Genomic DNA, 27,773 nt, shown 5'->3' with positions numbered 1-27,773 from the left:
AGCCTGGGATCGAACCACCGACCTTCTGATTAGTGGCTGACCTGCTCTGCCACCTGAGCTACAGCCACCCAGCCATATTTCAGAAATATGAAACAATGTATACATATAATCATACTAACCACATTTGGTCATGCCAACTTCATAGCATTTGCGAAGGCGACATGCCTGGCAGCTCTTGCGGCGGTTCTTGTCAATAGTGCACTGATTGGTTGCCGGGCAGATATAGTCATTGTGTCCTAAAACAAAAAGACACAAAGAGACAGACATTGAGACAAAAATAAAAAGTTGGATAGAAAAAATGAAAAATGAGTTGTATGAAGAAAAATACAATGCAAAGTTGCATCCCTGCACAACAGACAGGCAGACTGAGAATTTCCAGCTTGTGCAGCTTCCAGCAAAAATCATTGATGACAAGCAGTCCTTTGTGGTCAGTTCAAGTCCTCTCTCCGTACCCTGGCCATTTTGCTCAAAGACTTAATTTGCATAGGCAGACATATTGTTTGAACAGTGGTATTTTCAGAAAAATGTCAACTGTGATCCAAAATTACCATCTAAATTCAGTTTAGCATGATATACGCATACTGGTTTGCCTTAATGTATAGCAATGGTTAAATGGTCTAGTTTTGAATATATTTGTTCAAAAGCTTAAAGTGTTGTGTAATACAAGATTATGTCATAACACCTGTAAAATAAAGCTTAAATTGACAACATACAAGTTTTAGCTTCAAATTATCATTATGAAATAAATTTTGATTATAATGGGAAGTTAATGACTTGACACCACAGAATGTGGATTTGTTCCAGGCAAGCCTCTGACTAGGCAATCTGTCAGGCAGCGAGTATAAAAAGCTCTGGGAAACTGGACGTTTAAGTGCACAAAGTTTTCCCTGATAAGCATCAGTAGAATCCTCCAGGTGACAACCAGAAAAGCTTCGTACTGAAGTGATAATAGCTCCAGCGTGTCTCCCCCAAATAGAGATGGGAGCAATTATACCATGTAGGACACAGCTATGAGCCAAAGAAGGCTGTTTGGGGAAATGATGTTTTGGATGGGTAGATAAAACCATCACAAAACACATGAAAGTCAGGGAAACTGCTCTTTGTCCAGCTGTTTTGTGGCCTGTGTGAGAACAGTGTGGATGTCATAAATTTGTACTTAAACGTGGAATATTATCAACTTTATTAAGCATGGGAATAAAAGAGCAGAACTAGTACTAATATAATAGATATAAAGATGGGAATTATAGTGACCACTATCCACAAAACATCCACTAACTGAGCCACGAGGTCCAGCAGGGATGAGTCAAAGCCATCAGACAAAGGTCAGCAGGAGGACATCAGATCATTTACGCGTGTGGAGCTCTGCGCAGACTTGCTAATACTGCACAGAAAGTGCGCTGTAGTGACTCAGTGTCAGCGTTACCAACTATTAAAACAGGAGCATCCAAAATCCACCAAGATCTAGGGTGTAAGGTTATATCCTAGAGGACTTATTAGTTTATTCTTTACTAATAAGTCAGCAAGGCATAAACATAACATTTGGATGGGTACGCGCAAAGGAGTTACGTCGACATTAATATGAAACTGGTGAAGAAAAGCGCAGAAAAGCACAAAAAAGACACTTAGATAAAGTACAAAATAAAACAGAAGTGGTGTGAAACACCAACCAACAAGAGCAAAGTTGCACATCTTTAGATTTGAGAGAAGCAATCAGGACTTTGCAACAGTGACACAGTTTTAAGTAGTGCATGAACATCTGCTCTACCAATCAATCTGCAGTAATATTTACACCTCTGATGACGTCTCACAAGTGTTAGCTTTATTTTCATACCAAGATTGTTTACACAGACTTTGTAATTGCAGAGAAATACTCCATTTATTTTGGTCATTTCATTTTCAAGCAGAAAGCCCCTGGGGGCCTAACAGGTTAAAAGTTAATTCCCAATAAAACCAACTGTAAGTTGTTTAATAACATTGCTGTCTGAATTATTGTTAAAGTCATGAATTATCACCTTTAAAGTGTTTGTGCTAATAACACCATGTACGAGACAGGCATGGAGAGCAGCACTGACTGGGAGAGGCTTTAAACAGATGACATACTCAGTTCAACTTTCAGAATGCACAAGCATCTACTTAAAATCTATTTATTTAATTTATCATCTGTGATATTATTAGGTACGGAGCCCCGCAGGGGACATGGGAGAAAAAAAAATTAGGGAGAAAAAAAAATAAAATTAAGACGGACTTTTGCGAGATCTCGCAAAACAAACTCGGGATCTCGCAAAAGTATTGCGAGATCTCGCAAAAGTTTTAGCCGCATTCTTCGGAGGTCGCCAGCTCGAAGCCGACCGGGAGGTCGAGGCACGATGTGCCGGGAAAGCGGTGTTCCTCCCGGCTGTAGTAGGTCTCGACCTCCCGTTAGCTTCGAGCTAGTGGGTGTCAGATCTCCAAAAACGTCGGAGCACTTTTGCAAATATGTGATGTCTTGTAAACCGAGCAGGTATCTGACGTTTACACAACTACATTCACGCCTCAAAATATCTTAAAAGTGTATTTTGTGACCCAGAAAGAGTAATATTACAACTAAGTAGCTGCCGCTATTGTTCGAATTCAACTTTTGCGAGATCCCGAGTTTGTTTTGCGAGATCTCGCAAAAGTTTTGCGAGATCCCGAGTTTGTTTTGCGAGATCTCGCAAAAGTCCGTCTTAATTTTTTTTTTTCTCCCTAATTTTTTTTTCTCCCATGTCCCCTGCGGGGCTCCGTAATTAGGTACAATTAGAATGTAATATTCATCTCCCTTAAATAAACAGGCATCCAACTGAGAAAATTAGCTTTTCAACTTTGCGACTCATTTTATTTCTCTATCTGATAAGAAAACCATTCGGTCAGACAGTTATTTGTTGTGAATGAAATACAGTTTCAAGCACTTTTAAGCACCACATTTGAAATTCAAGCACTTTTCAAACCTTGAAAAGTGTATTAAAATTCAAGTATTTTCAAAGATTTCAAGCAATTGTTCGAACCATATGTATGTTTTGTCTCACCTTGGATGCTCCTCTTGAAGAAGGCCTTACACCCCTCACACGACCAGACTCCATAGTGGTAGCCTGAAGCATAGTCATGACACACAGCACAGTAGTGGAGGTCTGCCTTCCCACCTGAAGACGCCATGCTCTCCTCGCTCTCCTGGGAGCGCCTCCTCACACTCTTGCTAACAGACAGTTTTGAGTCATGATTTCTTCCCAAGACAAAAACATGTAGATTAAGTATGCAAAACAGTTGATTAAAAGTAATACACAGTAATAAATCACTGAATCAGTAATGTGATTACAGATGATTATTTTTAGCTTGCTGTAGCTTTAGTTGAAAAAGAAAAAACTGGAGAAAAAGGTTACTAAAAACAGCTGTTCAATAAATAACAGGTTAAGTACTAATTGAATAATTATTAGCTGGCCAACTACTGATTAAAGAGCACAGCGTAGTCAAGGTGTTGCGCCCAGTCCTACCTGGTTGTTATAACACTGTCCCACGGAGTCTGGGCTGACTGGCCTTGCTGGGATCGACCCTGGGGGCAGTGCAGCGTAATGGGCGTCCCCACACGGCTGTAAAATAAAGAGGCGCTCAGAGACTGATGGACAGAGGAGCATTCAGAAATGCTCGGACCACCGTAGCTGAAGATAGTTGGACTGTAAAAAGGTATGGTGGTGAAGTCATGGCCGAGGTCGGTATATGGTGAGCGGATACAGATGGGCTGGCTTGTTTCATGGGACAGACCAGGAGAAGAGGAGCCGAGGATCGGGGAGAGAATGCAGCTACCAGCTCGGCTGGAGTCGATCTCCTCGAGCTGCAGCAGCTTCTCAGGCGAGGAGGCAGCGGCCATCATGACACCAAACGCTTCTAATATCACTTGAATTACTACATTACCGGCAACTGGAAAGAGTCGCCAAAAAACAACAGAGCTAAGAGAGCTACCTCAGAGCTCACATGGTCAAAGCTGAGAAATGGATTTTACTTTGCTTTCTGCTCGGCATAACTGAATATCCTCGTGAAACAGTCCAGAAGATGGAGGTTTACAGGAGAGGAGTGTAAGACAGGGTAGGAGGGATGTTCACTATTCCTTCTCAGTCCTGCCATGGGTTTTTCATCAGTAAAAGCAGCAGAACTTTCCACCTGGACAAGAAAGAAGAAGGGACAGGTTGATATATTGAAATACACGGCATGTATTTCAATATGCGATTGTAGATGAAATAAATATATTTCATTTACAATCTCTTCTTTTAAACTTTGGTAAAACTCCATACTTAGCTCCCCTGATAATATCGGAGTACAATCAGTTTACAGAAAAAAAAAGGAAAAAAGTAGAATCAAAAAGAATGAAAAGAGTGGGAGCAGTAGTCCCAGCTAAGCCTACCACTCCCACTCCACAAAGAGAAGCTACAGGGTGTATAGATTTCTCCAAACACTGCACATACTAGGCTTATACGTGGCATGCACATAGGAGGAATTCTAGTGAAATTCCTGAATCACTGGAACTGGTGCAAAATTGAACCCTTCTAACTGTCTGAGCCCCTCGCCCCATCTCTAGGAGTGAGCCCACACACTCTTCAGCGGAAGCTTACTTTTGCACAGTGTAGTGGTTTATAGGGCTGTGCGATATGACCAAAATCTCATATCCCGATATAAGAATTCTATCGTCCGATAACGATATAAATCACAAAAATGTAACATTGTCTGTAAATTCTGTGAATCTCGGGCAGCTCGACTTGCGTGAAGTGTTTCCAGCTGCGCGTCCTTTACCCGGAGTCGAGTGTTTTAACCGATGCATGAAACTATACATTTATAGACACAAGTTGTAAAGGCTGCCGTTTTCTTTGTATTTATTACACGGCGTGCTGCGGGGAAAGCCTGTTCTAACGTTTGAGTCTAAGGTTTATTTTTTACTTCTCATCTGTAAATAATCTGCTCTTTCACGTGATTCAGTTTATTTTGAAAAGTCTCAACAGGATCTTGAGCTTTATTGTGAAAGGTGTATGTGGAACATAAACAAGCCACACACGAAGGTGTTATCGTCGCTGTTACTAACGACAACGCATAAAAACAGGCGCTTGTCCGTCAGTAGTGTGGTTATATTACATATAAGAGAAAGGAAGAACTTTAAGAAATTAATATAGCCACTACAGTGACCATCAGAACGATGAAAAAATATAAAAATATCAGCTCTAACGATCAGTAGACGCTACAATTTCACTTGCTTCTTCAAAACACCTGCAGTATCTACCAAAAATGGTGAGAGGAAAAAGAAATTGTGATTTATGATGCCCTGTGGACAGAAACACCTGAAAGATCAATAAATGCAATGCGAGTGCACAGTAACGCACCACAGTGCAGCCCAAGGACACGTTGGTTTACTCTTACCACATCTGATGAATCAAATCCAGCAGTTAATCATTCCTGAATGGCAGGAGTCTGTCTTCAGTCGCTGGTACACAGTGTCTCTACCTTTGTGGCATAAAGCCCACACCTGTAAGTCATTACTTATCCAAGAAAAACGCCTGAATTAATCTCAGTAAATATCAGAGAAGAGTAACAAACTCGATAACCCGTAGGAGTAGTTGGAGGCTTCTGCTACAAGTAAAATGAGCACTGCTAAAGAAACGGCAGTAAATGGACTCAGAGCTTCAACTGTCATAAGTGCCAATTAATTATTTGGGACAGTTTGAAAGAAACCAAGGTGAATTCTCCTTTTTATAACATGAAATTCAACCATGCCTGCAAATGCCGTTCTTACAGCTGTGAAAACATAATGAAAAATGAAGGCAGGGAAACACAAAATAATATTTTCATCAGTGACCTCAAGGATTTATTACGAAGCATGAGAGTTATGACCTCTACTGTGGAAGTTTTGCAAACAAACTTTTCCGATGATGCCCTAAAGACATGTAGACACATTACAGGCCACTGAAGGATGAACAATTTACATGAAAAACACCCAGCAGTTGAGAGATTCATCCAATTTTGGTTTGATTTGTTAAAATTATTTTCAAGATAATCTATTATTTTGATGACTATAAACAAGTGGGAAAACATCTAAAGACGGGTTATGTACCTAGTTATGTGGTACAAAAACCATAAAATCCTCACATTTATAAAGCTCAAACCTGGATTTCTGATTTTAAAAACTCACTAAAAGAAAGGATCGTAAAAACTGTTTCCAGTTTCTGTTGATTAATTGAATAATCATCAGCATTAGAAATTTTTACTGTGGAAAAGTTCTCGGTTTCAGACAATAATGCACAGAGTAGTGTGTTATTCTCTTGTGAAACAGTTGTGCTCAAAATTTAAAGCTTTCAGCGTGCGATAAATTGGAGTCCTGCGGTGTTTGAGCTGTTGTTCACTCAGTTCTTCCTGCCTCATTTTTTTATGTGAATGTGCAACTATTTTTTCTCTTTTGACCTAAATAGCAGGTAAAATTCACACAGTACATAACTTTACTGAGTGGATAAAATTCTTTTATTTCAAAGTCAAAGTCCGAGGATGTTTTATGAGGTATGGAAGAAGCCGACTGGGGATGGCTCTGGTTTGCTCTGATATGGTTTAGCACCTGTTTAATGGTTCATCTGAATTTTTTATTTTCTTGTTTGAAAAGCCAACATTTGTTATAAATACAGGGGTCTTTTAGCCTTTAGGTACATAACACTTCAAATCCTGCCCCCCCCACACACACACTCTGGACCCCCACCGATTCGCATACTGCCAGAACAGGAGCACAGAGGATGCAGTCTCCATCGCACTGCACTCTGTCCTCTCACACCAGGACAACAACAACAACAACACCATGGTGATTGGCCTCATCAACGACAACGATGAGGTACAGGGAGGAGGTGGATCGTCTGGCTGAGTGGTGCGACAGAAACAACCTGCTGCTTAATACCGAGAAGACCAAGGAGCTCATCGTGGACTACAGGAGGAATGCTGACCCACATCCACCCATCCACATTAAGGGGACGGCTGTGGAGCGTGTGAGCAGCTTCAAGTTCCTGGGAGTCCACATCTCCGAGGATCTCATCTGGACGACCAACTGCTCCAAGCTGGTCAAGAAGGCTCACCAGCGCCTCTTCTTCTTGAGGACTCTGAGGAAGAACCACCTGTCCTCAGACATCCTGGTGAACTTCTATCGCTGCACCATCGAGAGCATCCTGACCAACTGTATAACAGTCTGGTACGGGAACTGCTCTGCCTCGGACCGGAAGGCGTTGCAGAGGGTTGTGAAAACTGCCCAACGCATCTACAGGAAGCGGTGTCTGAAAAGGGCTGGGAAAATCACCAAAGACCCCAGTCACCCATCACATGGACTCTTCACCCTCCTGCCCTCTGGGAGGCGCTACAGGAGCCTCCGGACTAAGACCACCAGGTACTGGAACAGCTTCTTCCCCACAGCTGTCAGACTCCTGAACTCTGCCTCCTGACACCTGACTCACATTAAACACATGGACTGGACATACACACACCCACACACACACACACACACAAAATGGACAACTGTACCCTCATACACACAATAATAACAACATGGACTGAACCACCACTCACAACCACTAACACTTTATATAGCCTCTGTAGAAATTATCCACATATCTCACTTATCTTAACTGCACTACTTTATAGTTCTGTGTAAATAATCATTCTGTACAATACAATAAATTTTAATTCAACAACTGTTTATAACCTGCATATCTCATATTTCTGTATAGTTTTTTATATTTATATCCTGTTCATAGTCTGTACATACTTATAGTTATAGCATATTCATAACATACTTCATACCGTGTACATTATAACATACTAGAGCAGGGCGATATGACCAAAAATATTTATCACGATATACATTTAAAAATTTGCGATAACGATATAATTGACACTAGACAAAATACTTTACAACTCCACAACTTTATTTGTGCAAAAAACCAGCAATGTATTTTCACTTAAACAAGCAGCTGTTTTTTATGTGCATTAAAGTTATATAAAAATGTAACAGTGCAAATGCAAATTCCTTGCTGATAGTTTAACCAAAAGGCATTTCCAGTGGAAACTGGCCGACATATCCTCAGCATAACCATGTATAACATCCACAAAACTTAAAAAGAGGTTACACACACACAACACGGTAATATTATGTTGAAGCACAGTACGTATCCTGCCTACGATAGCCGTAATGCTCTGACAATCCATCAAGCGGTGCGGGTTCATAGCTTAGCAAAGTCATACTAAAACATTTGACAGATTTTCGAGCGCCGTGTACGACATAAAATCGTTTCGAGGTCAGTAAACACAACCAGAATTCATACATAAGGCACACAGGATTATAAGGGGCACTGTCGATTTTCAGAAAAATCAAAGGATTGATTTTAAGTGTGCCGTATTTTCCAAAAAAACACGGTAATAACGACGGCCCGCTAGCATGCTCTACCAGAAATAGTGCTTTGTTGTGTATCTGACGGACGAAAGCTAAACCAGTTCCACACCACTGAAGTTGTAGCATTTTTACAAACCAGTTCTGGTTCATCCGTTTCATTCAACGATCCAGTTTCGCTCTTCTCATTCTGCGTCGCCGCCATGCGCTTATGTAAACATAGGCACTGCGCATGCGCGTTTTACCCATATCCTATCGCGATATTTCATTTTCCTATCTTTGCCCAAAATTACACCGGTATTACCGTGAACGGTATGATATAGCCCAGCCCTATAATCAGAATCAGAATCGTGTTTATTGGCCAAGTATATGTGCAGACACATACAGGGAATTTGGTTCCGGTAGATGGTGGCTCTCAAGCACAGCAATGTAAATCACACACACACACACACACACACACACACACACACACACACACACACACACACACACACACACACACACACACACGTGTCTATATATACACACATTACACATACATACACAAAGCTGTGTAAACCAACTATAAATAACGAATCTAAACTTATATACATAAAATACAGAAATGAATGAGGTGGAATGAATACTACAAAATGTACATAAGGTGCAGTTGCAGTCTGGCAGTGGGAGCAGTGTGACAGGTCAACTGTTAAGAAGGGAGATGGCGAGGGGAAAGAAACTGTTCCTGTGTCGGGTGGTCCTGGTCTGCAGGCTTCTGTACCGTCTGCCAGAGGGCAGCAGATCAAAAAGTCTGTGTGCAGGGAGTGAGGGGTCTGTGATGATTTTCCCTGCCCGTTTCCTGGTTCTTGAGAGGTACAGATCCTGGATGGAGGGCAGGGGGGTGCCGATGATCCTTTCTGCTGCCCGTACAGTCCGCTGCAGTCTGCTCCTGTCCTGTTTAGTGGCTGCTCCATACCAGACTGTGATGGAGGAGCACAGGACAGACTCAGTGACCGCAGTGTAGAACTGGATCAGCAGCTCCTGTGGAAGACTGTACTTCCCCAGTTGTCTCAGGAAGTACATCCTCTGCTGGGTCTTTTTGAGGATGGAGTTGATGTTGGTCTCCCACTTCAGGTCCTGGGAGATGGTTGTACCCAGGAACTTGAAGGTCTTCACAGTTGACACAGGGCTGTCTGATATGGTGAGGGGGAGCAGAGTTGAGGGATGTCTCCTGAAGTCCACTGTCATCTCTACAGACTTAAGAGTGTTCAACTCCAGATTGTGCTGACTGCACCAGAGTACCAGCCGCTCAACTTCCTGCCGGTATGCAGACTCATCACCATCTTGAATGAGGCCAATGACGGTGGTGTCATCTGCAAACTTTAGGAGTTTGACAGCCGAGTTCTTGGAGGTGCAGTCGTTAGTGTAGAGGGAGAACAGTAGTGGTGAGAGGACTATAACATACCATAATAGACCTATTTCTGTAATATACTCACATATCTATATTATTGCTAATATATATTGTAATATATCTATATCGTGGCTAAAGCACTTCTGGATAGATGCAAACTGCATTTCGTTGCCTTGTACCTGTGACATGTGCAATGACAATAAAGTTGAATTCTATTCTATTCTATTTTTTAAAACAGGAAGATTACTTAATAGGACTAGATTTTGCAATCCCAAGTGATTCAGCTCAGTACTTGCTCCGAGTGGATTTTGAGGCATCTGTTCAGTTGGCTCCAAACAAACAGATAAATTACAATGTATGATGAATAGAGCAAAGACCAAAAGCGAAACTAAACAACAAAAACAGACAAAAGATAAAATCATGTTGCTCAAATAAATGCTAAACTTTTTCCTTCTGCAGAGAACGTGTAAATAAGCAACTGTTTAACAGAACATATCAGTATATTTGTTGTTCCCACAGCTTGTTTTCGCTGCCCTTGAGTGTCCAAAAAACATCAGTTACTGCAACGGATTCGAAGGTGAATTTGCCTTAAAACCAATTTGCATTTTCATAAATACTAAATTAGGGCTGCTCAATTAATCGAATTTTAATCACGATTACGATCTGGGCTTTCAACGATCATTAAAAATGACTGAGCCGATTATTAGCCCCTCCCTCATTTATCCGCGACACCTTAAAGGCCGGTCTGTGAAAATATTGTCGGGCATAAACCGGTCCGTGGCGCAAAAAAAGGTTGGAGACCGCTGATTAAGAGGACCCGAGGGAAGCTCGGAAAGCTAAGCAGAAGTTATTTGGAGAGGAGAGTGACTGCCATTGGTTGAAAAGAGAGGTAAAAAAAAACTTCAGTGGTGTTGCACACTATTTTATATTATTTTTTAAAGTCATTGTTAACCCTTTAAAGCCGGTCAGAGCAGCACGCTCCGTTTTGTGTAACTATTTTTAAATCCCTGTAGAACCTGAACCGTGTAAGCTAGCGCAATAATTTGTTTTGCATATGAAACCGGAGGAGTTGTACTTACATCTTATGACATCAGCTTGTCCTAGGTCCTTCCACATATAGCTTTGCAAAAATTGCATAAAAAGCGCTTGCAGGAACAAAACAGCAAAACACAAAACCAGAAACACGCTTTGCCGATCCGATCAGCTGTTCGTAACACTTCCCACAGTGAAACAGAGGTCAGCAAGAACTATCGCATGTCCGCCATTTCCTGGCCGAAACCGGAAGTGACGTCATTTTTGCGGAAATGTAGTTTTTTTTACTTGTAGGCCTTAAAAGCCTATACTGGTCATGTTTGACTTTTCTGAATAGTTTCTGGGATGCTTAGAACTCAAATTGCACTGCTGGAAATAGTTTATTTTGATGCACCTGCTGTTTTCTTTGCAAATTTGCATCATAGGATTGTTTTTTCGTTTTTCCTGCAGTATATAAAAATTGCTGTATCGCCAAAATAAAACTATGAAGATACTCAAAATAAATTTCCTGTTGTTGTAAACTATTTTTTGCAACTTTTTTGTATTTAAGGTTTTGAGGGATAAACCTCTTAAATTTCTCCAAGTAGAAATATATGTAAAAAAACCAAAAACGATTTTCAATTTTTTTGTAGTTTATTGCACTTTTTTGCAATTAATGTAGTTACTATGGACTTAATGCATACATATTATTAAAATATGGGCTATAACAGTTGTATAGCAACTTGAAATGCTCCCACAAATGGCACTACAACATGTAAAAAAATAATATAAGCTCTGGCGGACTTGGTTCTATAGTAGGTCTTAAAGGGTTAAATAAATATCGTCAAATAATCGAGATCTCAATTTCAGTGAAAATAATCGTGCTTATCATTTTTGCCATAATCGAGCAGCCCTATACTAAATGCAAAAATGTGCCACATGTACTTTGAGTATATTTGGAGATTTTTACAATAACTAAGGCAAACACTTGCTCCCAAATTAGCCTCGACACACAACGAACTGAATGGTTTTTTATAAACATATCTGGTTTGATAAATGATCCACTCCTTAGCTGATGACAGATAATTGATTCTTCTATGGGTTTATAATCCTTTCCTTTCCTGAATGACTGAAAATCAAAGCCTATGAGCCAATTTCTGAGGTTTAAATGCACTGGTTGCCAGCTCATCGGTTTCTCCTTAATACTTGGGGAATGATATATGATTAAAAGTAGATCAATGGATCACAAAAACCTATAAATCAATAAAGAGTCGGCATCTGATTACCTGTAATTTGAGGAATGTGTGCTGGTGAAAGCATTAAAGAAGAACAGAGCAGGAGAAGGAGGACTAGTTGTCTTCTTCAACTAGTCTCACAGTGATTCTTGTGACCTTGTGTCTGTAGATGGTGAATGTTCCTCCCAAAACAGATGAGTCACATTAAAAGAGATTGCGGCAAGGTTTTTCTTCTTTAATTACCAATCCTGGCTAAAAGCAGATGTGGAAGAGTTTTTGTTTCCTTTGAAGCTTTGACCTTGCCTTCAGACTTCCTCACTGTTACACTCTCTAGAAGTTGGCAACTTATTGTGGGAGAAAAGCTCCCTGCACATCTTGCTGCCCCTACTATCGGCTCACATGGTTATAAGGCTTTAAATTTCAAGTCAAGCAGTTGGGAAATCTTACTAAAGGATTCTTATTACCATTTCTGCATCTCCAGCTAATTCTGTTACAAAGTGACAGTGACGCCAGGACAAAAACCTGTTGCATCGTGAAAACAAAGGGTTTCAAATTTTAAAGATCTTTGTTGAATGATGAAGCAGATTTATGGCCATCTCTAAAACCTCACTTTCATGTCTTTGTGGGTTTAAAAACCAATTTGATGGGGTGCTGTTTGCTTTAGTCCTCTAAATGTCAGAGAAAAGCACTTGTGTCCAACTGAAGCAAGTATTTATTAAGCAATGGATGTTGTTTTAATCTAAAGGCATCTTAACCAAATAATTCCACAGCACCCATAGTGAGTGACCGAGGAAGCGGTTACCGCTGCACTACTAATCTTGACTAGTTTGGAACTTATTCTACTTCTTTTCTCTATTTTTACAACAAAAACAATTAAAGTGTGAATGCTGGCCCTCTTGGTCAGGTCTCTCTTTTGCCTTGATAAATAAAAGATTAATTTAAAGAATATAAATATTTTTCATTTGCAGTGCATTAGGAGAGCTAAGGATATCTCACCAAAAATGATGTCGTGTGGTGGATTATACAGACAGAAACCTCAGAGACTATGCATCATGTGGAAAAGAAAGCATACCTTCTTTCAAGCCCAAATCATCTCCCATCCAATACCATACTTGAGACTGGTACGAGGATTTTCTGGTTACATGCCGTGTTTCGTTTTCTCCAACCGTGGTGCAGTGAATTATAGCCAAACATCTCCACTTTCTCTACAAGTATTGTGGTTTGTTCAGATGCAACTTAGCAAACCTAAGTTGTGCTGTTATTCAGAAAGGTAAGAGGCTTTTTCCTGTCAATATTTACTGGCAGGCCATACCTGTTCAATCTTTTCATCGTGTTCAGTCATGAATTTTGACATTTAGCATGCTATCTGACATCTAGAGTAACCCTTTCCAGATTGATGGGCAGCAACAGTTGTTTCTTCAGGCTCATGGCTGTTGTCTTTCCTGTTTGGCGTTGTTCTAATGCACACCTGAAAAATCCAGACCAGCAAACTGCCAAACGTTTTGCTTTTATAGGAGGTGCTTACGCCTGCCCTGCTTGTTGATCAGGTAATCCCGGGCATTTGAATCAAGTGCATCTGGCTGCTACTTACTACTTGTATTCTGGCTTAATTTTTGTATCATAAAAAAAAGACACTGTGTAGTATGTCATGTGTTGTTGTACAGCTGAGACGGATTTATCCGTCTTTTGCTGAGGATGAGATTATTTTTATTATATTCTTGCACATAAAACGTTACAGTTACACACAGAAGGTGTACTTTTTCCCCACATGACTCAAGATTACATAGTTATAAATCCTCATAGAAATACACGTGCGTTAAAAAAGTCAAATCAATCTAAACTAGCAACAACACTATCTGTTCCAAATTATTTGTCAGAATAAACAAAATCTCAAGGCCGTGTCGTTCCCTTATCCTAAAACCTTACAGCCTCCCTAAAAAATCAGGAAAAAATGGCCTTTGCAAAAACAGTCCTGCCTTACTGCACATGGCAAATACGTGGGGATGTTGGTGTAGGATAGTGCCAGAGAACGTGCAAAATATTTCACTGAAATGCACCAGGGAAGTGTTCTGTCTCAGACGATATGCAAATACCTTTCAGAAGAAAATTAAACACTTCAGTCGGCAACAATTAGAATGCATAATTTGAGGCTTCTTTGCACCACTTGCTCAGTTAAACATTAATTAACTCAATTACTTAGTCTCCCTGTACACTTTAAATTGATCCAGAATGCAATACATTTGAATCTTCCAGGCTTATTTGTACAACATAATCAGCAATTATTCAAGATGGATTTAATAGATACAAAGGGAGACTTCTGAATTTAGTGTAAGCCAAGACAAAAGCAGTACTAACTTCACCTGCCTGACAATTCCAGATAGATCAACAACAAAAAAGTAGAAATATACCTGAAGATCTGTTCCAATAGAAGTAATAAGTGATACATTTCCTGAGTGGCTGTAGTTATTTCCTTCAACTAATGTGAAGGAACTGCACTGTAATAGTCGGTATTAGCTGTATTGTTATTTCCTATTGGCATTTTAGGGTCCGTAATGAAATGGAAATAGGAAATACTAATCTGTTCTCTAATTATTAGGCATTAAGACAATTGTATGAGCAGATAATAGCATTACTGACTGAAATAAGCATTTCCACAAATAAGACGTCATCTACCTGTGTTAGTGGTCAGTACTTCTCTGTTTATGCTGATTTGTTTTCCTGGCACAAAACGTTAATATTCAAGGGAAAAATAGACAGGAAAAAAAGGTATTGTTCTGCTTCAGTTATCTATCAAATTGCTGTTTTAAACATCAGTATTCCACCCAGGAATTCACAACTGATGCATCCTTAATTTTAACTAACGCTTCCCTCATGCTAAACAGCAAAAACAGTCACATTTGTTTGTATAGCTCTATTCAGACACAAGGAACATGGAGTACCTCAGAGACATTTAAATCATGGCTACAGGTGATACAGGATGCACAATCAATCATGACAGAAACAGAATAACAACAATTAGAATCGAAGGACAAACAAGACTAGAGTTGTTCCTGTGGTCACAGATCTCTACTTATATAAATCTGGCATGTTAATCCCTGCCGTAGAAGTGATCATCATTGCAAATAAGTGTTGTTTCTTCAAAAAAAAGTCTCACAAAGTGTGAGAGGAGAGCTCTGATCACCTCCCCTGAACAACTTCTGTAACTCAAAAAGTCGATAATAAAACACCACTTCTCTCTAGGTCGAGTCAGTGCACACTGGCCTCATGTTAATTTAATTGCTAATATTTAATAGTCTACATCTTGAGACAAGTCAAGGCCACAACTAATGACTGCACTTATTATCATATTATCTGAAATTGTGTGCTGAAGTAAAATTTCCTCATTTTCCTCACCCAGGCTGGAGTCAAAGTAAAGCTATTCAGCTGTCAAAATTAAAAGAGGGATAAAAGCTTGTTATATTTGCCAGACCAAAGCTAAAATAAATGAATTTTAAAAAAGCTTAAGGGAAGAAAAATGACACCAAATCATCTGTAAAAATAAGATCACACAATCTTAAGCTTCACTTCTTACCTGCTGTGCCATGGACCAGATAAGTATAACTGACCTATTAGCACCAGAGCTAACTGTTTAAATAGACGACCCTGGAAATAACTACATATCTTGTATGATATGCACAAAGGAAAGGAAATTCTTCCTGTGAGCTTGATCCTAGCAGAGCAGACAGCTGGCCGATAGCAGCCTCTTGTTTACACAGTGATAAGTGCTTTTTGAAGTGGCCTTGTGTTCACATTAGACTTGTTGAAATGGAAAACACTGATTCTCCACAAAAGTGCACGCAAAATACAGAAACGAGAGACCCTACAGCCCTAATGATCCAAGAATACACTGGAGGCTAACAGACCTTAAACGATAAAGGAACTAGTAAGATAGTTTGCGTATTAATAGCCTCCTTGCAGTTAAATCATATCCATACGACCTTAAACTTTTAAAGAAGCTTTTCAAAGATCGATTACATCCAGTTAAGATCTATGAATGGTTATTTTTAAAATACACTGGTCAGCTAAAGTCCTTAAAAGCCTATGTAGTGATTTCTTGCTGGAGTTTATTCTGACCACCTGTTATCTATGTTATCTGTATTTTATGCGCTTTCTACTACAGGTGCGGGCCTTGTTGCATTGATATTTGACCCCGCAACAATAAATCTGAGGGACAGCGGGGAGTCTGTGAGCGTCCTCTGCTTCAAAACGTATGTAAACGCGTGAAAAATAGTATTACCTGTTCCTTCAGAAACACCAATGGCAGGGGAAAGTTTTCAGGCCGACCCCACCGAGTCCCCTCGTGGCGTCATGCGTGGGTAAAAGTGTAAAGTCAAGTATTAAATAGGGCTGTCACGAACCGCTTAAAGTCCAAGCTCCGAGTTCACAGACAGCCCTGTTGCGCTGATATGAACCGCGGCTTTCAGCTCAGAGGCTAACGACCAGCAGCGTTTAGGGAAATGACTGCAAGCGACAGCGAGTTAGGTGCGGAAGTTCCGGCTGGCGCCTTCAAAATAAAAGAGATAACCACTATGAAGTAAAAACTGAAAAACAAACTGTGGAAAATGACTTATTATATATTTGTAGTAAATGGTAAAATGGTAAATGGCCTGTATTTATATAGCACTTTTACTAGTCCCTAAGGACCCCAAAGCGCTTTACATATCCAGTCATCCACCCATTCACACACACATTCACACAGTAGTAGTTAATAACTGCTGGATGTCTTTTGATATGAAAAGAAATGTCAAGTTTGCTGTTTGTTTGGTTAGAATTGTTGTGCACTCGGTTACACTGCAGTATGTCTCTAATTGCTTTATTCTCCCATTGCATATAATGAGTCCAAACATTTGGTTTTGAATAGTGTCACTGCTATATGAATGGTTCTCAAGGTCCACCATGAATGAGCAATACAAAAAGAAAGAGTACTGAAATACTGAAAGTGACTTTATTTTCAGCCCTGAAGCAATGTGCCATTTGGGTGACCGAGTAACAATTGAATAAAAGCTGAAGCAAAGAACACGTTTGTACTGGACAATGTAAGAGACACCTGGCTGAATGGTAGTCTCGCATTTGACTCTTTGTAACCTAATAAATACAGACACACTAATTATACAGGTTGAAGATTTGGAATCAATCATATAAAAAGAATAAATGTTAATTTTCCCACATTTGCCTTCTTAACTTCAGTGAATTATATATTTATGTACATTTTTATTGACTCTAGTATTTAACACTGCACGACTGACACGTTTACAGTTTTGTGCTGCTTGAACAGTGTTCAACAATAAAGCAGTAGCAAAAACTTTAAAAATACTTGCACGTCTCATATTTTATAGACGGAGTGCAAAAATGATAGAAAAACAGTATATTGATCAATCTGGCCATTAGCTGCTACTTTTATTTTTTCCGGATCACCTTTATAAAGAATATTATTTTTAAAGACTTTTATGCTTTTATTATGAAGGAAATCCCATTTCCTTTAGTTTTTAATTTTATGGCGTAAACTTGGCACTGCCCAGGGAAACACACACAGACGTCAAAATAAACCACACCTTAAGTGGTTATTGTTTTTACCATCAACCAGTGAAAGTGAATGTAACTGGTTTTAAATCTAGTCAGTTTTAACCATGCAGTAGAGCTTAAACCAAAAACTAAATCTACAAAAACTAAATTAAAAAATATCTTAAGATTCTTAAAAAATATATGTTTGTGGGTTTTTATCAGTATAGGCACAGAGCTAACATATTGTATAGGGTTTTATGCTTTTATTTTTATACACACACAGATAGATAGATAGATAGATAGATAGATAGATAGATAGATTTATATTTATACTGGGATCATATTGTAACTGATTGCAACCTTAAATTCTTTCTGGATCTAATTAAATGTAATTATTCACAGATTGTTTGTTAATTCCCAACATTTCTCTCATGTTATATTCAGTTCCTGAAAGCTTAAATTTGTTGCAGCTGAAAAAAAAAGTCTTTATGTCTTTTAGCTGTGCTGCATTCTGATCTACTGAGACTATTCCTGCCAGAGGCTGTTATCTACTTTAGGTCAGCTCTGAGGAGAAATGGGAGACACGCATTAATTCTTCATTCATTAAGTGCCTGTTTATGGTGTTGTTCCCCTGCAACACTGACTAGTGTCAGTGCATGTGTTATCCATCAGAGCATATTTGGGCTCACACACTTCTCAGCTAGTTCTGTGTTAGATGCCTGCACTCTCAGTGCAGTTAGTTCTGAGCTCATTAGACCATTAGACAGTTCAGAAAGGAAACTGCTTATGAATCTGCAGCCAGGGGTGAAAGAAAGAAAACAAACAATGCTGTGCACAATTCATTGTTTCAAGAGAAATCATGCAGTAGCAAAAGATTTAGTTGGCGTTAGTGGATAAGACAATAGAAATATTCCCATAAAATGAAGTCAAATGAATGACAGAATATTAACTAAATCTGAGGTATAATATTTTACATTGAGAAATGTAATATTTGTTTATGTGTACTGAACATTACACGTTGTAGGATATTTGTCTGGCTTTGTGTGGATTTTTCTTAACCTTCAGGTTTGTTTGTTTTTTCATATATCTCTTGACCTCCTGAGCAATTTTATATTTTTAGAAAGTATTATTTAGTAGTTGGGCTTTTTTTCAAATCTTGTGTATAACGACTGGGAGTATAAGAAATGCTTTTTCCTAATAAATGTTGGTATTTGTTTTCAAATGGCAGCTATTGTTGTAATAAATAGGTTTTGCAGGACTTTTTTTCACAGGACAGCACAGACTCAATGAAAACGTCTTTTTAACCCGCTGATTTAATAGCTTTTATTACCAACATTAGCAGCAACAACTTGATGTAATTGCTTTCTGTATGACTTTTCTGATTCGTATCAGGAACCTTGAGGTATTTGGTATGTGGAGGACTTCATGGTGGCTACGAAGCAAGCCCAAATCGTCACCCCTCCACTACTGTCTGTGGCAGTTAGCATGAGGTGCTTTTAATGACATGCTGCATTTGAATTATGGCAAAGCATAACTACTTTGATCTCACTTACCTAAAGGGCATTGCTCCAGAAGTCTTGTGATATATTCAGATTCAGCTTTGCAAACATGAACCATGCCGCCATGTTATTTTTAGAAAGAAGAGGCTTTCTCTGGCAACTCTTCCAAACAAGCCATTTTTGTTCAGTCTTCAGTCTAGTTGAACTATTCTGAACTTCAACATTTAACATGGTAACTGAGGCCTGAATGGTTGAGACCAAAAAATTGCCCAAACTTTGGCTTTTATAGAGGTGTTTGCACTTGCTGATCAGTTAATCGAGAGCTTTTTATTAGCAGCACCTGGCTACAAATTAACCTCCTATTACATATGAAAGTAGTAAGGGTGTAGTTAGTTGGCACAGGATGGTGAGAGTTTTCTTTTTCAGATGACTGTACATTAGTTGGCTCTATTGGTGTAAAGGTTATAAATGATCATTTGTTGTCCAAACTCCACAATTTACTTCCAGTTACTCAGGATATCAATAACAAACAGACAACTATAGTTTACTGCATCTACCATCCCACTTATTCTGTTAATGTAAGAGTAGCCTGCAATGGCTGCAAAAGCACAAGTGGCTTTCAGAAAAGATCTTAGTTTTTGTTTTACCAGCACAAGAGTGCGAGTTCCTCTCTGTACACTTTCGTGCAGATTTTCGAGGTATTTGGGAAATAGGCTGTTCCAGGATCGCAGGGAACTTGCCAGTTCTTCTGTGGATTTATGTCTCAATTTCTTTTGCCTCTTCTTGCAGTGACGGGCCAACGCAGAGATGTTAAGATCAGGGCTCACTGACAAATCAACAATTGACAATGACTAATTAATATTAAAATCTGTAACATAATGTATTGTTTGGAGTTTAGTCTGTTACTGTTGCTATTTTTTTTTTTACCATTTCTTCTTGGAGCAACTGTAACCCACATAATTTCCTTAGGGATTAATAAAGTATTCTGATTCTGATTGTTTCAGGATGACCTGCCATTATCCAATGACACATCTGCTTACCTGTATCTTTTGCTCGTTTCTCTTCCTCTTCTTTTCTCTTTTTTCTAAACTGAGGACCTGATGGCTTTGAACTTTTCTTGTCCATCTTCCATTGGTTTTAATTTTGCACTCTAGTATGAACACAAATCCCCCAACTCGAGGATCGCCACAACTTAATCTAACACACCTACACCTTAGTTCACAGATTCACTTTGTCTAGGGTGCATTTCTGAGATTTCACACAACCCAGGATTCAAATCATGAATACATAATGGGCTTGGATTTACAACATTATAAATGAAATGTGCTCTATTTGGAAGAAGCAGGCCCCCCTCCCCTTAAATCATCAAACTGTAAATTTTAAATTGTTATTGATCCCTTTACCCCGAGTCCTAAAGTGTAATTTATTTTCTTACTCTTCTTATATATATTGTTTGTTTACTTGCACTGCTGTAACTGGAGCCTCGTCGTCTCATCTCTCTATATACTGGACTGTATGTAGCGGAGATGACAAAGTTTACTTTGACTTTAGCAGCGAGCAGGCGCACCGAGGGCTCTCGCGCTCACTTTTTGTGTACAGAATTTCGAAAAAACATTGGTGCAAATTATAAGTCTGTATTATAATGTCTGGTGTAGGGCTGCCACAAACGATTATTTTGATGGTCGACTAGTCACCGATTATTTTTGCGATTAGTCGACTAATCAGATCATGCATCCATTGGATGTAAAGTTTAATAAACTCCTTGCTATCTAAAATATAACGGGACACCGGAGTATATTCTCGAGCATCTCACACTTCTGATAATCAGCTGTCTGCTTGACGTTTATTCAGCTGTGTAAAAACTGTAACTTTAATCTCAGCCAAACCGATTTACTCAGGAACAAATAAAATACTAAAAAAAAGCCAAACAATAACATTTGTAAGTTATCCAAGTGACTTATATGTTTAACCTGAGTAGCGAAAGACAGTGGTGGGTTTGAAAACGATTTGCCGGGAGTCCGGTGTTCTCACGGCTCTAGTGAGCCTAGCCCCCGACTAGCTATCGAGCTAGTGGGTAACAGACGTCGCCGAAAACGTCGGAGCGCTTTTGAAAATATGTGGTGTCCTGATAAACTGAGCAGATATTTGAGGTTTACACAGCTACATTCTCGCCTGAAAATATGTTAAACGTTTATTTTGTGACCCAGAAAGAATAATAAGAGTAATATTAAAACTAACTAGCTGTCGCCATTGTTGGAAACTGAGCTGGGCTGCGCTATGAATTCTGGGACAGAGCTACTTCGGGGTTTAACGGCAGCTGGCATCCTTGTATATGCAGTGCTGCCATCTTCTGTTTCAGTCCGTTATTACACTCTTAAATCCTACTACTTATTCCTGCGTCTTTTGTGATCTTACAAAGCTTCAAGCGACGCGTTGACTGTTAAATCAGTCGTCGACGATTTTGATAGTCGACGTAATCGTGACTAGTCGACTAATCGTGGCAGCCCTAGTCTGGTGTTTTCGTTTTTGTTGGTTTGTTTTTATTTTGTTTTATTTTGCGAGTTGATTATTAGATGCTGCTCCAGCCAGCCAGAGAATCCCCCGCTGCCCCGCCCTCTCCTCCCTGTTCCGCAAGCAGCAGGCGCACCTCGCAAATGGAGGGCGCCCTTACTCCCAGCAAATGGGCGATAGAAAACCGATCGGTGCCTGTACCATTCCCAGTATGCGCTGGCTGACGTCGGGGCAGCATGAGTACGAGCATTTTCTTTTTGCCGAGGCCCGTGATGCCACCCCCCACCACGATGCCGCCCCGGGCAACCGCCCGTGTTGCCCGTATCTAAAACCGCTACTGTGTCCATGACATTACAATGCCTGTATGGAGATAAAGCAAAGGTTGGATAGCCGTGTAAAGGTACCTAAAACTCTTCATAGTATGGTTCCAGTAAGTTCATCAGTTCTAGTGATCAGGCAATACAGAAAAAATGACGTAAGAAAAGCAAAAAGGCGCTCTGCTACGATTATAAAAATGCAGTTCTTGTACCTGAAATACTTTTTTTGTTCCTCCATCTGCACGTGCTCTTCCAAAAATCTGAGGGGCAGAGTATGTGTTTCTAAAAGAGCATTATCACTCTTGCAATTTTCTCTGAAGGTTAAAAAAAAATAAAACCTTTTCTCAGTCATCGACCACCACCACCACACCTGCCGGGATAATCATTCAGAATTATGATGCGCCCATTTCGCACCTCTCAAAATCCAATTTTGGTAATTACATTTTGTGGCTGTGCACTCTATCAGTGGTTCAGAAGCTCATTTGACATTACCAGGTAATGGACTAGTCTTTACAGTCTGACCAAATCTGAGTGCACCGTGGGTTACAAGGTGCAAATTGTGCAAGACGACGTAATTTGGTTCATTGGGATCTGAAGGAGCAATTTGCCCTCAAAATTGAGCTTTTAACCCTCAGTTACCACTAAAGGCACATGACTAACTTTTTTTCTGCACGGTCTGAGACTATTTCATCTGGAAATCAATTAGTTGGTAAACTGAATAGATTCTGGGCGCAGTGGGCAGTTTTTTCGGGACTTCCATTTTGGCTGTTTACACATGCTGAAAGTTTGCTCAAACATCATGGGTCAATTCTACTTGGAGCACAGTCTGACTGCAAAAGTAAACCAGAAAGCTTCCAGTACCAAAACAGTTGTCCATCGAACACAGATATCTCCATATACAGAGCTACCAACTCCAAACCTGACACGGAGTATAAGAATTTTTCACGGCTAAGAACAAACTGTGGAGACATAATTTATATGAAAACTACATTTTATTTAAGAATACAAATATTGTATGTGCAGTTTATCAGCAATCTGCCCACTGGTGGACATGTTCTGTGTAAGTAAACCATGAAATAAAGTCATACATGTCCAAGCAAATCCAAAGAGAAGGAGTGAGAGAGAAAGCGAGACACACAGATGTGCAACCCAAGTGACAAACATGAATCTGAATGAGCTACTTCACTGATCCAAGAAGTCTAGGGGTCAAGTGTCCTTAACCACTTGCAGCAAGTACCCTTTGTATCATAAAGATATAACAACCAGCATCCTCGAATCCTGAGGAAGCACTTTTAAGAGAACATCAAAGGCAAAAGCAAAGGAATACAATGGATGAGCCATACCAGAATATAGCATTAGTTCCCAAGTCAACGGAGTGTCTTTTAAGAAAAAAACAAATGCTGAAAAAATCCACTTTGAAAGCATAAAGCTAGTTAAAAAAATACAAAGCAAAACATAAAACATTTACATTCCAGAAAAAAGTCCCTCAGTTCTTTTACAAGCCTTGCATTGACCAAAAAAATTAAAACAACCCTAATATTTATGTATATGACCATTTACATAGTAAGCATATGCAAATTTAATTTTACTTGGATGAATAAGTTAAAAACAATATAGAGACATATTTTTCCAAGTGTGCCAACAATCCAGAATAGCCCTGAGACCAAACCTTCAAATGAATTTTTAAAAAGAGGCAAAACGGTCATGAATAAGATTTTTTTTAATCAAATAGGCTTAATTTACAGTAAAGAAGCAACAATATGAAAAATAAAAACAATGCCTTTTTTTCTCAGCCTAAACTTGGAGTTTAAAGGTTAACAGAACTGTGTGAATGTCTTTATTACACAAATATGCAGTCGACTACGCAAACTGTAGTTCAACCATCGGTCCTACTATCTCCCGACAAGTAACGAGGACTTTGGATGATGTGATGTTTTTACGGAGCCAGAAAATCTGCAGAAGTAGGAGGTGAGAGTGGCTGGGTGGAACAAAAGAGACGTTTACTTGGTATTTACCATTCATTCAACACTTGTTTTAACCACAGCTGCTGCCCAGCCTTGGGCCTATTGCTTAGTTATGCTATTGCTTGCATCGGGTTGTTTAAATGAGATGACAGAGAAAATCAAAATCTTTTAAACGGGAAAGTCAAAGAGGAGTTGTTCATATAACATTTGCATGCTTATTTGTATTATTCCTATATTAGATTCTGGCAGTTATTTCTACTTTAAATGAGAAACTGATTCTTTTTTAAATTCTCTTTTAATTAATAATATGAATATTTGTGTGTGAGTTCTAAGACTGTGTTTAAATAGCATGTTCATGTGTAAAATAATGGTGGGAGGACAGTTTTTTCTTTGTTTTTTAAGATTGCATTTTTGTCCGGAAACAGCTGGCACAGAGAAAGGAGAAGTCCACTCTGCCCTGGGAGAGATGGATGCATCAGTAAGAGGAACACACAGGGTTATGCTGCCTTCAAAACTCACAACCCCAAAGATCTGCCCTCTAGTTCACAGCTGGCCCCTGGGTCTGTTTATGGCTAAGATGTTACATAAACTTATAAAACTAGCTTGTACATGACACTGCAGCTTCCAAAGATGTACTAGGGTCACATGCCCCTACATGTAATTAAAGACCTCTCTGTAAACTAAACATTAAAGGCCTGACAGCATCTCAATGTTGAGTTTAAAAATAAATAAATAAAATGCTTCATAAAATAAAAAAGTCAATCAACATATTCCCAGATGTTTAACACCAAAACAAGGAATCAAAACTGCCCGACCTCCAGGCTGGCAGGGTCTTGTCAAGGTTAGAGGTTCACGTTGACCTCTGAAGCCATGGGACAGGGCATGTATCACATGCTGGCAGCTTTATAGAAGTGAGAGTGGGAAGTTGTTGCTCTTATTGTGGCAACCTGGCACATGAGGTGACACTGAGTGCACTGCTGGGCATTTCTGGCAGCTGGCTCCACACACTGGGTATCAGCAAAAAAGAAAAAGGAAAGATTATGACCAAATGATGACAAAAAATAGCCTTTAGGGTTTACAACACTGAAGAAGGCACGGATGGATATTGGTTGATTTATTTTATAATATCTTCAATTTTCTAAAATAAAGGTCTGTTATTACTGGTTGAAACTTGAGCCGGGATCTCTCTCACTGTTCTTGTCACTGAGAGACACTGATCACACTTTTTACCTCAAATATATCAGGGGAACTTTAATCATCTTTATAAGTACATCTACACTTTTTCAAATCTGTTTTGCTTTATTCCATTTACATTCTCTGTCTTGTTTGCTGTCTATTCAGCTGACTTAATCAAATAGCAGGACATTTTTTAACCATTGTTTTACATTGTTTTGATTAGAATTATTGTGCTTAATGACCAAATAATATTTGTTGCATTACAATGTGTAATCTGGAGGCTGAATTAATTGCAGGAAGATTTGCACAACACAATACATCAGATTGATGATGATTGATGATGGTGATTATGGAGACTGAAAGAAGGGACTGTCTGCATAAGTCATTACAGAAACTAAGGAGGGAAAGTCTGGATGATAAAACATACAGCCTGGTGGTCTGTTCTTTGAAATGCCAAAAGAACAACAATAATTCATTCCTTCAGTGAATTCATGAATAATCGATCCCTATACTGCCACTTTCCGTTACTCCTTTGTTACAAGGGAATTCGGCATGTTTTTTGGGAGTTTTACACCAGGGACTTTTCCTGTCACAACCCCAAAGGGAACTGAGTCTCCAGCTGAAATCGAGTGACCTTTCACTTGCCAAGCAACTGTGTGAACCAGCCACTGAATATACAAACCCAAAATCCCCCTCATTAAATTGTGACGCTGCATGAAATGTAAAAACAGAATGCAATGATTTCCAGATCTCATAAATTGGTATTTTACTTACAATGGTGCATTTAAAGGAGGAAAAGTGCTGCTTTGAAATCAGTGACATCTCGAAAAAGTTAGGATAGGGTCACTGTGTTTACCAGTGTGTAGCAGCCTCTTTTCTTTGAACAATCTGTAAACATCATAAGTTTTTCAGCTGGTGAAAGGCCTGGACTGGAGGCAGATCAGTTCAGCACATGCAGTTGTAATACTGTAGCTGCAGTATGTGGTTTAGCATTGTCTTGCTGAAATACACTATATTGTCAAAATTATTCACTTATATGCAGTGTTGGGTAAGTTACTTTAAATTAGTAACTTAGTTACATTACTAGTTACTTCTATCAAAAGTAACTCAGTTACTTCAAGTTACTCGTTACTTTCAGAGTAACTAGTTACTAGGGAAAGTAACTTTGGTTTTACTCAGAATTCTCTTGTTAATGTGTTGCTTCCGTAACTGGATACCCAGCAAGTTTGCCAGTCTTCTAGCTTGCTCACTTGCCACAAGTGCACTGTGCCACCTACCAATAGAAAGGAAGAAAATAATGTGCACATTTCCATGAGAGAAATCCCACGCCTGGACCGTCGTTGACCGCCGCAAAAACACAAAAACTGCAGTCGTGGTGCTTTCGATTGTACTCAGTTGGCAGCTGTCAGCTACGTAAAAAAGGCTCCTGGTGTTATTTGTCTCTCAGAAACAGTTCATAACTTCCCTTCAACTCATTCATGTGACCTAAAAGGTAAACCTGTTTCTCCATCACCTGTTCAGCTCTGATGATTCAGTAAGGACATCTCCTGGTTTCATCTTCATGTTTCCCTCTCACCACATATCCAAACCGACATCATGACCAGCAGCTTTACAGCTGTGGCTCCAACAAACATCAGCTGATACTAGAAATTAATATTAAATAAATTCTAACATCAGCTTAAACGTGCTGCTGTTGTTTAGCGCGACATCCGCTGGTTTCCTCTTTCTGGCGCAAAGTGGGCGATAAATAAACAAGAGAGCCGATCAGCTGATCATTGATCAGTTTTCATGATTGAAGTAGAAACAGGAGAGGAGAGAATGAGAGAAGAAGAGGCAGCTGTGCAGCGTAAACACAGAATAACTCCAGCTTTGTGTCTTTTTCATTGTAGCTGAAGTCCGGGACAAAATGTTCCTTTTCACCTCAATATGAAACGCGTAATATTTTCTCTGAATACCAGACGATTCTGTTTTTTACGGGACGGTTGGCAACTCTAATAATTAACCGTATGAACAAAATAAAGTTCAACATCATTAACTTCATAGCACCCACCCAGCTGTATAGAAACTCCGTCATGCTAGCTAGCACGCAGTACGAAAAAGTCAGCATAACGAAAATAAACACCACCTAAACTTGGTTTATATCTGACTCAGATAGACTGCAGGTCATAACTTCTTACCTGAAGTTCAGTTCACCTGACACTCGGACCGGCGGCCGCTTCGGGTCTCTCCTCCTCCTGCCTCTCTTTTCCTTCACCCACCTGCTGGCTTCCACCACTTGCTAATGTTATTGAATCTGTGGAAGCTCCGCGATAGCCACCACACGAAGTAACGAATAACGAGCCTATCTAAATCCCAGTAACGAGTAACGCGTTCCTGATTTTGGCATAATAACTAGTTACTGTGCTCGTTACCACAATAATAACGTAGATACTGTAACGCGTTACTTAATAACGCGTTAGTCCCAACCAGTGTTGGTCAAGTTACCTGAAAAAAGTAATCAGTAACTAATTACTGATTACTTCCCCAAAAGTAATCCCGTTACTTTACTGATTACTTATTTTAAATAGTAATTAATTACTTAGTTACTTAGTTACTTAGTTACTTTTTAAAAACACGATTTACACCCTGAATAGGTGATAAAGCGATAGATCTTTCAGCCCAATTCTACTTTTTCTACATAATCCATCATACAAAATGTAATCAAATGGAAAAGTCCCTT

At 39.4% G+C, this 27,773-nt stretch overlaps 1 protein-coding gene across 5 annotated transcripts in view; it reads right to left on the bottom strand.

Moving 5' to 3' along the window:
- Positions 1-16,527, bottom strand: part of esr2a (estrogen receptor 2a) — a 28,382-nt gene extending 11,855 nt beyond the window's left edge. The window contains exons 1-5 of one of the 5 annotated variants that reach the window (XM_076874046.1): positions 16,323-16,527; positions 5,416-5,499; positions 3,507-4,170; positions 3,045-3,238; positions 120-236 (exon numbers count right to left, since the gene is read on the bottom strand). In XM_076874046.1, coding sequence (XP_076730161.1) covers positions 120-236; positions 3,045-3,238; positions 3,507-3,883 — 688 coding nt within the window. In that variant the 5' untranslated portion in view covers positions 3,884-4,170; positions 5,416-5,499; positions 16,323-16,527. Of the gene's footprint in view, positions 1-119; positions 237-3,044; positions 3,239-3,506; positions 4,171-5,415; positions 5,500-16,322 lie in introns of those variants that run through there. The other 4 variants (XM_004550575.4, XM_004550576.4, XM_012919026.3 and 1 more) reach the window with 4 other exon arrangements.
- Between the last annotated feature and the right edge of the window lie 11,246 nt (positions 16,528-27,773).

This window comes from Maylandia zebra, linkage group LG15 (genome assembly GCF_041146795.1).
Source record: "Maylandia zebra isolate NMK-2024a linkage group LG15, Mzebra_GT3a, whole genome shotgun sequence".
Taxonomy (NCBI): Eukaryota; Metazoa; Chordata; class Actinopteri; order Cichliformes; family Cichlidae; genus Maylandia; species Maylandia zebra.
The sequence above is the reverse complement of the archived record's forward strand: the minus strand, read 5'-3'. Positions and strand labels throughout refer to the sequence as shown.